Source organism: Dunckerocampus dactyliophorus, chromosome 1 (genome assembly GCF_027744805.1).
Source record: "Dunckerocampus dactyliophorus isolate RoL2022-P2 chromosome 1, RoL_Ddac_1.1, whole genome shotgun sequence".
NCBI classification, from domain to species: Eukaryota; Metazoa; Chordata; class Actinopteri; order Syngnathiformes; family Syngnathidae; genus Dunckerocampus; species Dunckerocampus dactyliophorus.
In genome coordinates, this window is record NC_072819.1 from 10,355,470 (window position 1) to 10,368,842 (window position 13,373).

General features: G+C 43.1%; 1 protein-coding gene across 3 annotated transcripts; it reads left to right on the top strand.

The window, feature by feature from the left end:
* The first annotated feature begins 4,011 nt into the window (after nucleotides 1–4,011).
* On the top strand, nucleotides 4,012–13,110 carry mfsd6a (major facilitator superfamily domain containing 6a). 3 transcript variants are annotated; one of them, XR_008573495.1, is made up of 8 exons: nucleotides 4,012–4,238; nucleotides 4,730–6,110; nucleotides 6,575–6,672; nucleotides 6,906–7,067; nucleotides 11,607–11,705; nucleotides 11,862–12,163; nucleotides 12,280–12,380; nucleotides 12,609–12,752. XR_008573495.1 is itself a non-coding variant. In XM_054797101.1 (7 exons), exons 2-7 carry the CDS (start codon nucleotides 4,732–4,734, stop codon nucleotides 12,795–12,797), a joined length of 2,229 nt encoding a protein of 742 aa, XP_054653076.1. In that variant the 5' UTR covers nucleotides 4,012–4,238; nucleotides 4,730–4,731; the 3' UTR covers nucleotides 12,798–13,110. The 3 variants fall into 3 exon arrangements, 2 of the variants coding, with proteins under 2 accessions (XP_054653076.1, XP_054653082.1); XM_054797101.1 differs by lacking the exon at nucleotides 12,280–12,380 and having other exon boundaries at nucleotides 12,609–13,110; XM_054797107.1 differs by lacking the exon at nucleotides 12,280–12,380 and having other exon boundaries at nucleotides 11,862–12,154; nucleotides 12,609–13,110.
* The last annotated feature ends 263 nt before the right edge of the window (nucleotides 13,111–13,373 follow it).

Here is a 13,373-nt window from a genome sequence, read left to right on the forward strand (position 1 = left end):
AAACTCCACACAGAAATGCCCAACGGAGATTCAAACCCAGGTCTTCCCGATCCAGAATGTGACTGTGTGGCCAACATGCTAACCATGCGGCCTATGTTAAACGTGTTTTTTTAAAATATGAAAGAAAAACATGTTTTTTTAAAAGTCATAGTATGAAAAACACCCATCCATCCATCCATCCATCCATCCATCCATCCATCCATCTATCCATCCATCTTCCATGCTGTTTATCCTCACCAGGGTCACAGGCTGCTGGAGCTTATCCCAGGGGATAAGAGGCAAGGTACAGCCTGGACTGGTTATGAGAAACAAACAAAACAAAATAAAGTTGTAAAAGTGTTTGGGGAAAAAGTTATAATATGGCAATAATGTCAAAAAAGTATGGCAATAAAGTCATAATTACGAGCAGAAAAGTTAGAAGAAGAAAGCTGAAATAACTGGACAATTGAAAAAAAACAAAGTCAAAATATTAAGTGAAAAAAGGCGTATCGTAATGAGAAAAACATCCTAATTTTACGCTCGTGACTCAAAATATTATGGGGGAAAATGAAAAATCATTTTGTGGAAAAAGTTTCAACATTATGGGAATAAAGTCATAATATTACGAGAAGAACATTTTGAAAGAAAAAAGTTGAAATATTTGCAAAATTGTAAAAAAAAAAAAACAAGCGCGGAAATGGGGGGAAACAGAGTTTATATTACGATACCCTTATATCGCAAAACAGGGATGGAGTTTTTTCTTGAAATATGTACAACTACAGTACGTGTGTTGCTTTCCAAAATATCAAAGTGGCCTTTGCATCCTTTCTTTTTCACTGTGTGGCTCTGACACCCCTGATTCAATTCAATGAATTATTGACTATAAGCAACAAGTATAGGCCTACTGTGCGTCAGAAACATTACATAACATCACATCTACAGCACATATTTTCACTTTAAAATAAACTAATTATCATCACTCACCCAAAATGGTGACATTATACAACTGTAAACAGAAGAAAACTTACAGGTGAAGCCTTTTGCACTTGAAAATGTAGGATTAAGCACTAATATACTCCATTCATAATACACTTCCCGCCTCTCAGCAGCCTTTCACTGACTATAATTGGCTGAAGCTGATGATGTTTTCAGAATGTCACTGTTTGACTTTACTCATTCCAACTCCGCAGAATAGCTTTCCCGTTGCACACACTTTGTGATGACACGTGTCATCATGCATCGTGTCATCGTGCGCTTGTAAGCGTAGTCTCCGTTGTTCGGGCGGCGGAAAATTAGAGGAGCAGTCCAGCTGTTTCTGTCATTTTGGATGATGTTTTTTTTTCCATGATCTGAAGGAAAGTTGCGTCCTCACTGGAGTCAGGAAGGAGATTATATCACTCTGTTGTACGTAAAACTGTCCTGCCAAGGTTTTCCTTACTTGATGTCACAGGAGTTCAGTGATCCCTCGTTTATCGTGGTTAACTGGTTCCAGGCCGGACCGTGATAAATTCATTTCTGTGAAGTAGGATTCCTTATTTATGAATGGAATATTTTTGTTGTTAGAACATAAAAAAACGACTCAACATGTTTTTTTAACATTATTAGAGCCCCCTAGACATGAACTAACCCCCCATAGTCTATTTTAAACACATATTACCCAATATAGTAGACATAATAAAGCTAAATAATCCACTTAAGACATAAATAAGTCGTACTTGTGTGTTACTAGAAATGTGTTCCCTAAGGCAGAGTGAATGGCGGACAGGAATTGACGTTGGGGATTCAGAGTTGAGTTTTGTTACGACCACAACAGTAGCGCGTGTTTTTATGTGGGATTTTCATTAGGGATTATTGTGCCTGTTGTGAGATCATTCAAACCTGCAACAAAAGCATGTTGTTTCGATGGTCAAGTCCAGTGCTTTTGTGCCTCACCGAAGTAACAGTAACACTACTGACACCTGGTGACCAGTGTAGAGTACTACATCTTTACATCTTACAATTTTTAATGCATGTTTTCAATGCCTTATGTTTGTATTTTCGTGAATGTAGACATTTTTATGCTTGTAAATGTTTGATTTAGGCAAAAAAAACGTAACATTTGCTTAAATAAGCATATGTTTTCACAAATACTAGGATATATTTAACCATGAAATAGCACTATTAATTAATATCTGTTTGAAAATCCCTGATAGAGTGGCGCTGCGATTGCCCAAAGTCGGCTGGGATACGCCCCTGCATACCCGCGACCCTAGTGAGGATAAGCAACATAGAAAATGGATGGATGGATGATAAAGTGAAGGTGCAAAATTTGAACCGCAAAGTGGCGAGGAGACAACTGTTTTGCAGGCAACGTGATTTTCAGCTACACAACTAGCTTAACATGAACATTATATTTTCCATCATTGCATCCTCCATGGAACAGGCAGATTGTTGTGACGCTCACGCTCTCGTGCATGCGGAAAAGAGGACAACAACTTTGTCGGTAACAACTTTACCGCAGAGTCTTGCTATTCCCGACCAACACCAGATGGCGCCACATGTGCACAGAAAAACACACTGACTCCAAATCAGTAAGAAACAGGAACAAGGAAGAAATTCGATCAGTTTGTTGACCTTCTTTCATTGCCTTTTCACAAATAAGTTGGTTGATTAAAAATCTGCTTTTATTTTGCCTAAATGTGGATACTAATGTTAGTCATGATCAATAAAGGCAAAATCACAATATCATTAAAGGATCTAGAAAAATTTCAAGTAATATCAGTGTCTGTATCGGCAGAATGCAAATGTGTGGTCCACCCTAGGTTTCAGTTATGGTGTTTATTACTCAGCGCTCATTTGTTACTGAAAAAGCACATTGTATGTCCTGTACATACTTCAAAATAAAAGTGCCATAATTACACTTATAATCTTAATTTTTAACAATAATTTTGACAAGATTTATTTGTGGCGATCGCAGCGATGATGTAATACCACCATCTCCAAAAAGAGCAATTTAGTTTCTTGTTTTTGTGCTTCATTTCTGCTGAAATTGTTTTTGCTATTTCAGTTTTTCACCGAGCTCCCCTTCACAGTAAACAAAAATGCAACAGTCTTGTTTATTAGTGCTTCGTTTGTGCTGGGTTGTGACATTAATAATGTCGTTAGTGCTGCTCTTTTGTGCTTATTTTAAAGATTTATTCTAAGGCCGTGATGTCCATTTACCCAATTTTTTAAATCAAGGCACTATAGTTGGACTGTATTATGTAGCTGGGCGATACTTCAAATGTTGCTATCTGTTTGATACTGACAAAATACAGGACCAGTGTTGCCGATACCAATACTGATACTTGTTTACTTGAAATTTAACTGATTTTGTGATTTTTGCCTTTAATTTGTTGATCCATGATTATAATCAGAGGAAAACATTGGACAAAGATGTTAGGCAAAAACGAAACAAATGTGGGAATAATATTTTTTTTAAAGTAGTGCATTTTATTACACCAAATTATTTGAGCAAAATAAAGTCAGTAGTGCAAAATAACTAAACAAATGAAAAAACTACTACTTTTCGCCCCCAAAGCCATGTGTCCAATATTGTATTCCCCGAGTTTGTAAACGATACAACAATATACAGTATAAATATAAGCAATATCAACAATGTAACAATATGAACAAACACAACGAAATATATTTGTGAAAATGAACAAAAGAGAAATAAAAAATGTTGATCTGATGATGTGATATTGGGATGATAGCGATACCCTTGTTGTTGATACTATCAATAATTGAATCGGTCCGGCCACCGGGTGGTGATCAGTCACCAGTTAACTCTAACAAAAATAATCTACATCCAACTGCAGTCCAATTGTAGTTGTTAAATGTGAGTAGACGCTTACGTATATACAGTAGTCGGACGAGCTGTGTTTGTGTTTCATAATACGGAACTGAATAACGCAACTTGTAAAATTGTATTTTATTTTGGAAGCAGAACATGGAAGTGGGTTGCATCCTTCATGGCGAACTTGATGGTGATGTCATCGTCAGACAGGTGGGAGCTCTGGTCCGACGAGCTACTGGTGGGTTGAATACAAAGACAAACCAGCCGGCCGGAAATAGTCTGTTAATGTATGGACACAACACGGTGGATTTCGTTAGATTGAATCGATGAAAGCAACAATGATATGGGATTAAGTGTGACAGATGTATTCAGACAAAGCGAAAAACTGAAGAGAAAGTGCGCAGTCATAGTTTGACTTTAATGGGAGCTATGACCTAAGCAGGTAAGCAGTTTGACTGTTATTTGTCACCATCGTGGGTTTTATGTGGTGGAAGTGAAGCTTCCCCGCACTCGTATTCTTTTATATCTGGCGTTCATATGGTATATACACATGCGTGTAGTTTTCGCCTCATCTAAAAGCGTTTTGGTTTAATAAGAAGCTGCTCAAGCTTTGTGACAGAAACAAAACACTTCCGCATTGGCGTGTGAGTGACATGCAGGTGTTCAAACGGTCGTCCTCCAGACGCCGCACAAGGGTTCCTATTACGCCCTGTGTGTACATGTTATTATTAGATGCCGCCATCATTGTAATAATTTTGAATGAGCATTTTCACAGTATTTCTGTTTTAAGATCTTAGTCATAGTCTTAAAGAAACTCCTCCCACTGCTTGATGCATTGTTAGTAAATGCCTCTGACATCCAACATACTTAGTCATCTTTAAGTGCTCTGGGAATTTCAAGGTCCTGATAATGTTGGCATCTCATTGTCTCCAGATATGGCAGCAGACGACAAGGTTGTTATCCTGACGGACGATGAGGTGGCTGAAGCGTTCAACACGCTGTCGCTGCAGCAGAGGACCGTATCAACCACGCCGCCCGCCGCCTCGCCCCAGCCGCCGGTGACCTCGCCGCCGGACTCCCTCAACTGCTGCGAGAGAATGTGCCTCCGTGTCAACACTCACCTCCTCATCTCTAAAGTCTTCTACTTCTTCTTCTACGCCGCGTATGGCTCACTGCACCCGTTGCTTGCGGTCTACTACAAGCAGCTGGGCATGTCCGCCAGTCGCAGCGGCCTCCTGGTCGGCATCCGTTACTTCATAGAATTCTGCAGCGCTCCCTTCTGGGGTGTGGTGGCGGACCGCTTTAAGAAGGGGAAGGCGGTGCTGCTGTTTTCTGTCTTCTGCTGGTTGGTGTTCAACTGCGGCATCGGCTTTGTGAAGCCAGCCGACATGAAATGCGTGGAGAAGGGAGCTGAAGTGACAGAGGCACCCCCCATAACCACTCCGGAAAACTTCACGCAGGAGAGCAACTCCACCAGCCGGGCTCGCCGCAGCTTTGTGGACCTTCACTGGCTCCCTAATTTTTTTACCTCCATATCCCAGCAAAGCATCAACGACACACCACCCACTAGCCCCACCACCACAACCACCCTCCCTGCTCCGACCAGCGCCAAGGAATACCAGATCATCTACGACAACACCCAAGTACAGAACATTTTCCTCATTATTTTGCTTGTCATCATCGTGGGCGAGTTCTTCAGCGCTCCTGCCGTCACAATCGTGGACACGGTCACGCTGCAGTACCTGGGCAAGGCCCGCGATCGCTACGGGCTGCAGCGGATGTGGGGCTCTCTGGGCTGGGGGCTCACAATGCTGCTCGTGGGCATCTGGATTGACCACACGCACATCACCGTCACCATCGACGGCGTTGGCTGTGTCATACCCGCCTTCCGCCTCCGCAACTACCAGATTGCTTTCATCGTCTTCGGGGTGCTGATGGGCGCAGCCTTTGTTGTCGCCACACAGTTTTACTTTGAAAAAGGTGGTGACTATCTTCAAGACATTCCAGAGGGTGCAGCAGAGGAGACACCCGCGGCGGACCCAAGCACCACCACCACCACCGCCGCCACCGATCAGGAGTTCCAATACAGCGACCTCCTGAAGCTGCTGTGCAGCGTGCGCTACAGTTCGGTTCTATTCGTGGCCTGGTTCATGGGTTTTGGCTACGGCTTCGTCTTTAGCTTCCTGTACTGGCACCTAGAGGACCTGCACGGCACATACACACTGTTTGGCGTCTGCTCTGTCCTGAGTCACGTCTCGGAGCTGGCCGCCTACTTCACCAGCCACAAGTTCATTGAGCTGGTGGGACACATCAGGTGAGCTCTCCATCAGTTTTTAATTATACTAATGTTAATTTTTGAACGTGTTGCCTTCTCCGCCACACAAAAAACAATTCACCCTCATGCAGGGTTGAGCCCCTGGATGGTTTGGGTGTCCACTTCCTTGCTCAAGGGTGCTTCAAGTAGAATCTTTTCAACATCAGTCGCAGTGTTCATCTGCCAGACGTCCTCTGTCTGTGTGGTTGAGGATAACTTTCCAAACAAGTTGACCAAGTTCAGGCCCTGCTCTGCTATTCCAAAGGTCACACCTGTACGTGTAAAGTGTATGTGTCTGCAAACGTGTGTGTTCTGAGCAAATGCAATGATCCAGCCTGGTGGTTAGTTTGTTTTCCCAGGGTGTGTCATGTTTAGATTGCTTTCTTGGTGAAGGACATACTTAATTGTTTTCCACACTCACTCATCACCAAGATGCTAAAATGTGGATGTCGTGTCGCCCTCAGGGTGCTTTACATCGGCCTGGCCTGCAACACGGTACGCTACCTCTACATCTCGTACCTGCAGAATGCCTGGACTGTGCTGCCCATGGAGGTCCTTCAAGGTAACGTTTCATGCTTCAGTGTAGAATAGGGCGGAATCTAGGACACGGGGGAGCAGATGGGAACAAAGACGTGCAAGGTGAAAGAAAGTTGAAAAGTAGAGATGATGTGAAAAGTCAGTGGGCATCAAAGTGCTAATATCGATGACTATATATATGATTTATTATGTCATCAGTTGAACTGTAAATCATTTGAAGGGCTACAGGATGCCATGTGGCGCTTCTTTGTCTTGCAGGTGTGACTCACGCCTCTGTTTGGGCAGCTTGTATCTCTTTCTTGAGCGCTGCTGTCCCACCAGCTCTAAGGACGTCGGCGCAGGGCATCCTACAGGGGCTTCACCTTGGCCTGGGCCGTGGCTGTGGGGCCATGCTTGGGGGGTTGCTGGTTGGATACTTTGGTATGAGACCGTGATTCATTAAGCTCACCGTGTCTATTCTGTGTTCCTAAGTTAGAGTCTACCTTTTTAAGTGTGGAGTTGTTTGCATTTTCTCACCATACCTGTTTGGGTTTGTCACCTCATGATTCATTTTGGATTTCTCATTTCTCCTACATTCTTCTGCATTCTCCTCAGTCGTTCATTCAAATCTACTGGATTGCCAAAACCAAATGTTGGCAGCTACGAAAATGCAAACTACAAACAGAGAGGCTCGATTCAAACCCAGAAACTCCTCGCTTTGAAGCAGATGTGCTGCCCTTGTGTAATCCTATTTGTGGGGGCTCCATTCCAAGACCTCCAGTGAAGGTCGAAAATATACTAATAATGGGCACACTCATAAAAATCCCTAAAAATTGTTCATACTCTAAACCTCATAATATGCCTCCTACAGTTATTAAATGTACAAAGGCTGCGACATCGCTGAGCAAAGATGAAAACATCACAACCCTGCCAAGTGGCGTTGCACAGTAATTATTAAAGGAAATAATTATTTTGCGCATCATCCATGTTCACACATCTTTCTCTTTTCACACCCAAAATGTAATCAGTTCTTCTATATCCCATTTCCGACAATTCCTGAAAATGTCATCCAAATCCATTCAGAACACAGACAAACAGATAAAGGACGGCAAAAACATGACCTCCTCGTTGCGCTTGAGCTTTTGCGCTGTGCTTGGCAGAGATAACAATGTCGCTCTAGCTTGGTTAGCTCGGTATATGCAAATGTAGCGTTGTTGGTGCTTTTTGGAGTTTGTTTTCAGAAGGTTTTGTCGGTGGAATACGTGTGTCCCATTACGTGCATTCTTAACTCCGTCTTTTTTTATCTGCTTTTATATCTTTACAAGGCACAGAAAAGAGAAAGAAATGTGTGTTCATGTGTCACATACGGATTGTGGATGATGGGCAAAATTTAAAAAAAAATAGTTTTCCTTTAATACAGCTGACTAACACGACAGACTACTTGGACTTGTCAATGATGCCAACACTGGTAAAAGAGGCCCAACCAGTGGGCACAAGAGAAAATGTTAGCGTACTTGCAAACATTACAGAAGTCAGAAACCATTAGCCGTGTACTTTATTACTGGCGATATATCCATCCATGAGACCTGGTCTCCCAAAAAAATGTAAAAATTGGCTCCTCTCAGACCAATTGTCAGCAGCTTTAAAGGAAAACTGCACTTTTTTTAGTATTTTGCCCGTCATCCACAATCCTTATGTGAGACATGAACACACATCTTTCCTCGTTTCCGTGCGTTCTAAAGTAATAAAAACAGACAAAAAGAGACAGCTAAGAATGCACGTAATGGGGCACACCTATTCCACTATAAAGCCTTCTGAAAAAAAATCCAAAAACCACCAACAATGCTCCATTTACTTAATGAGACCTGCATATTAACCAAGCAACAGTGACATTGTTATTATTGATACGCCGCAGAACTGCGTTACTGGCGTAGTGACACCTCGTCACACGACAGCGGCTAGTTACTAGCCGGCATCTAGCTTCACCCCACATTCGCTCGCAGCGTGTCAGCGCCACGCTCACAATGCATCAGGCGATCGAAAGCTAACGCTACATATTGGAGCTGCTGCTGTGATTACATTTTTGGAAAAGTTCGGAAAAGTTAATGCTAGGTGTAGCGTTCGTTTCTCTGTTGCTATGTGAAATCAATACAAACAGGAAGGACGTTCTGGTAATGCTTAAAATGACCAAAGTACGGCAAAATACTGTAAGTATTTCATGTTATCATGAATATACCTGTTATTACGTGGTCATAGCATTTATATAAAACCATGAAACCTCACAATCGGGTGTATGCTGTCCAGTACAGTGAGGAATGCACCAGTTTTTACATTGGGGAAACCAAACAGCCACTGAGCAGGCGCATGGCACGACACAGACGGGCTACCGTAACTCTTCAGGTCAAGACTCAGCTGTCTACCTGCACCTCAGAGAGAAACAGCACTCTTTAGAGAACAAAAACGTACGTATTCTGGACAGAGAAGCTGGATGGTTTGAACAAGAAAAGTTGTAATTTTATAAGAATAACGTAATATGAGGCAAAATACAGTAGACGCCCCTACAAAGTAAATAATCCGTTCCGAGAACCGTTATGTTATAGGGATTTTATGTTATACTAAGCTTAAAATACATGTAAATAGCCTAATCCATTCCAAGATCTTCCCAAACTCACCCCTTTGGCACTTCAAAATATTCAAAGTCCACCAAATATGGTGGGAAAATATAAGAAAACGTTAGCATAAACATAGTAGAGTAACATTCCAATATAAAATAAGGTAATAAATAAGATTACTGTAAATGAATAAAACTGAAAAACAAAAACAATCTTACCGTTTACGAGATGTCTTGATCAGGAGCCCAAGTGGAGGCAGGAAGGAGGAGGAGAACTAGCCTGAGTCGAAACGCGACTCAAAGACTCAGCTGGTCTCAGAGAAAAACGCACACGCACTACACGATAATGCTGTGTGCAAAATTTTAATTTGTAACTTAACTTAATTGTTTAGGTTAGTTTCAGGGCGACGACGAAGAGGAAGGAGGTTGAAGGGACAAGCCTGTCTCTCACACAAACTCACGTACGTGCTGTATAACTCAGCCAATGAGATGAGAGCAGAGGCGGTGCCCCGAAAATCAGCCAATGAGAGCGTGAAGCGTCAGAAGGCGTCACCAAGCGTTAGTCTGAACTTGCACCGACTTGAGGCATTAATAAAGTTGTTTGAAAAAAAAAAAAAAGACTTGCACTGACTTGACGCTTTATGTTATATGGAATTTCTTCTGTAATACGAAGCAAAAATTTTACATAAATTCTTTATGTTCAATGGAATTTATGTAAAAGGAGGTTTATGTTATGCGAGGTACTACTGTACAGTCATTTTGGTAGCATGAAGTTGAAATATTAAAGTTGTGATTGATACAAGAAACAAAATAAAGTTGTAATTTTTAGAAAATTAGGTTGGGGGAAAAAGTTATAATATGGGAATGAGGTCAAAATATTCTGGGAATAAAGTCAGAATTATGAGAAAAAAATTGAAATAGTTGCAAAATAAAAAAAAAAAAAAAAAACAACAGCAGAAATGGAAAAAACGTCTAATTTTATGAAAGTAAAGTCAAAATATTAAGAGAAAAAAAGGCGTATTCTAATGAGAAAACGGTTGTAATTTTACGAGAATAAACTAAAAAATAATGTCATTTTAGTAGCAGAGTTGAAAAAAAGAAAAATGTTTTAAAGTTCTGATTCTGTTCATAATTTTCATGGACAGAATTTCTAGGCGCAGTCAAGGTGTCGAGGGAGTCCAGTTCGGGGGCACTAGGATCTCATCTCTGCTATTTGCAGACGATGTGGTCCTGATGGCCTCATCGGGCTGTGACCTGCAGCGTTTACTGGGACGGTTTGCATCTGAATGTGAAGCTTCTGGGATGAGACTCAGCACCTCCAAATCTGAGGCCATGGTTCTCAGTCGGAAAAGGGTGGATTGCTCCCTCCGGGTTGGGAATGAGGTCCTGCCCCAGGTGGAGGAGTTCAAGTATCTCGGGGTCTTGTTCACGAGTGAGGGAAGGTTGGAGCGTGAGGTCGATAGGCGGATCGGCGCAGCGTCTGCAGTAATGCGGTCGCTGTACCGGACTGTCGTGGTGAAGAGAGAGCTGAGCCGGAAGGCAAAGCTCTCAATTTACCGTTCGATCTATGTTCCCACCCTCACCTATGGTCATGAGCTTTGGGTCATGACAGAAAGAACGAGATCGCGGATACAAGCGGCTGAAATGAGTTTTCTTCGTAGGGTAGCGGGACTCACCCTAAGAGATAGGGTGAGGAGCTCGGTTATCCAGGAGGAGCTCAGAGTAGAGCCGCTGCTCCTTCACATCGAGAGGAGCCAGCTGAGGTGGCTCGGGCATCTAGTCCGGATGCCTCCCGGACGCCTCCCTGGTGAGGTGTTTCGGGCATGCCCAGCCGGGAGAAGGCCCCGGGGAAGACCTAGGACACGCTGGAGGGATTATGTCTCACAGCTGGCCTGGGAACGCCTTGGTGTCCTCCCGGTGGAGCTGGAGGAGGTGGTCGGGGACCGGGAAGTCTGGGCTTCCCTACTGAGACTGCTGCCCCCGCGACCCGGACCCGGATAAGCGGAGGAAAATGGAATGGAATGGAATGTTTTAAAGTTGTAATATGAGAAACAAACAAAACAAAATCAAGTTGTAATTTTTTGAAAATCAGGTTGGGGGTAAAAGTTTTCTTGAACTATTGAACTTCTTAGAATACCATCTTGCATCCTTTCATTTCTCAGTCTCTGGCCCTCAATGGAAAAAGTTTGGACCTTGTGCTGTCGGAGTGAGGGAGGCCATCTTTGAACAGAGGGGATGGTCCGCAGCACAGCCATCTTAGTTTCTTAGTTTCCCGAGTCACCTGCATGAATGAGAATATTCACTGGCATGTACATGCCGTTATGACGTTAGGAAATGTTTTCGTTTTGACTTTTTGGTTCACTTTGCAGGTGCTGCAACAACATTCCGTGGGATTGGCATGGCCTCATTGATCATACTCCTCATCTTCACCCTCATCCAGTGTCTGACAGACGAAACAGGGGGGAAGGGTGGGTAACTTATGCCGTCCGCACCCTAAGTTAGCACATTTAGAGTGTGTAAATAATACTGTATGATAGACAGGGACTTAGTGAGCTTTAAAGAATGCACTCTGAGCAATTTTGGTGTTTTATTTTGTGTAATTTCTTGATTTTTTTTTTTTTTAGAGGACAAAATGCTGGCAGAGAACATCCCCGTCCCCTCCAGCCCTGTTCCCATTGCCACCATTGACTTGGTCGAGAGCCAGGGCACCAGGAGCAGCACCGCCCTCAACCACCACGCCACCCCTGCTCCTGTGAAGAAGACCAAGTATCAGGAGGAGCAGGAGGATGTAGCCAGGCCAGCCTGGGTGCTCTCCGGCGCCCCCTGGGTCACCATTGCCTTTGCGATTGTCCAGATTAAAGAGATGCTGACCATAGCAAAGAGTAGCCAGCTGCCGCAGGAGACTCGGCCACTACAGGTGAGCCAGGTCAGTTTCACAAGCAGTATTCATGTCATATATAATATACTGCTTCATCTGAAAAACCTTTTCTTTCTGTTTGGTTTGTTACTGTATCTCGGCCACTGGACTCTGTGGTTTACAAGAAATTTTAAACATAACTTCCTACTTCCTGTGCTGATTTCAATCTTCTGACTTCTTGCTTCCTCCTCTACTGTACTACCGGTTGCCCCCTCCCTGCAGAGAGGTGAGAAGTTTGTGTTTGCTGATGGAAAGTTAGCACTTGTGTGCATTAGGGTGTGTGTGTGTGTGTGTGTGTGTGTGTGTGTGTGTGTGTGTGCGTGCATGCATGCATGCTCGTAAAGTCAGTCAGTCTCAGTTTTGTTTTTTTTTACTGAAGCATATTTGTTAGTTCCAGTTTGTGTGCGCACCTTTACGATGGCGTGTGTCAACTGTTTACTCTCTTTGTCATCAGATTCCTAATGATCAGCCGGTGGTGGCGGCACACGGAAACCACGGCGATGGTGGCGCTACGCCCATCCCCGGGCTGCCAACACAACCAGGCCCCGCCTGCACAACGTCTACAAACTGTAACAAAGACAAGGCCCAGGCGGAGTCCGATGTAGGCAGAGCCAAAGTAGCAACAAAGACACTTGTTGACTGAGCGGTCTGCACACTAAAATTACCGTAGCCGAACTTCCTTTTGCATCTGTCGACACGTTATGACTGTTAAGCCCCTCTGCTGATGACAAGTGCCTCTTTAGTGAAGTGTCTATGGCGATGTAAATTAAGTTTAATTTAAGAGTTAAGTCTATTTTTGTTCTTTCTGAACTGAATGTTTTATGTACTTTGATATGTACTGAAGACCGTTTCCTGTTAGCTTGACAAAAGAAGCTTTGATGTGCCTCTTCCACAGACCGCCGGTGAAGCGCTGTAGTTCTCAGAACAGTATTTCAAATAAATTCATACCATATTCATCATTTTCTTAACGTTTTTTAAATGAATGATCAACCAACTTCATGAAAGTGATGCGTTTGAATTAACAATACGCCAACTACAGTGGTTGTCTTGCTAGTGTAGAGCCTGATGTCATGTTTGGAATAAGGTTGGATCCCAGATGGGGGGACAGCAGGTGTAAAAAAATAGTATTTAATGACTGCTTGAGAACGAGAAGATTTACAAGCACAAAGTACAACTAATGCACAGCAGAAAAACTAGTCACACTAAACGAGCCCAAGCT

What these genes read in the sequence shown, in the direction of transcription:
- mfsd6a (XM_054797101.1), top strand. Translation starts at nt 4,732, where the DNA reads ATGGCAGCAGACGACAAGGTTGTTATCCTGACGGACGATGAGGTGGCT. An exon ending in GCCCATGGAGGTCCTTCAAG is followed by an intron (nt 6,673 to 6,905) that starts GTAACGTTTCAT and finishes TTTGTCTTGCAG; the next exon opens with GTGTGACTCACGCCTCTGTT. An exon ending in GGCCACTACAGGTGAGCCAG is followed by an intron (nt 12,164 to 12,608) that starts GTCAGTTTCACA and finishes CTTTGTCATCAG; the next exon opens with ATTCCTAATGATCAGCCGGT.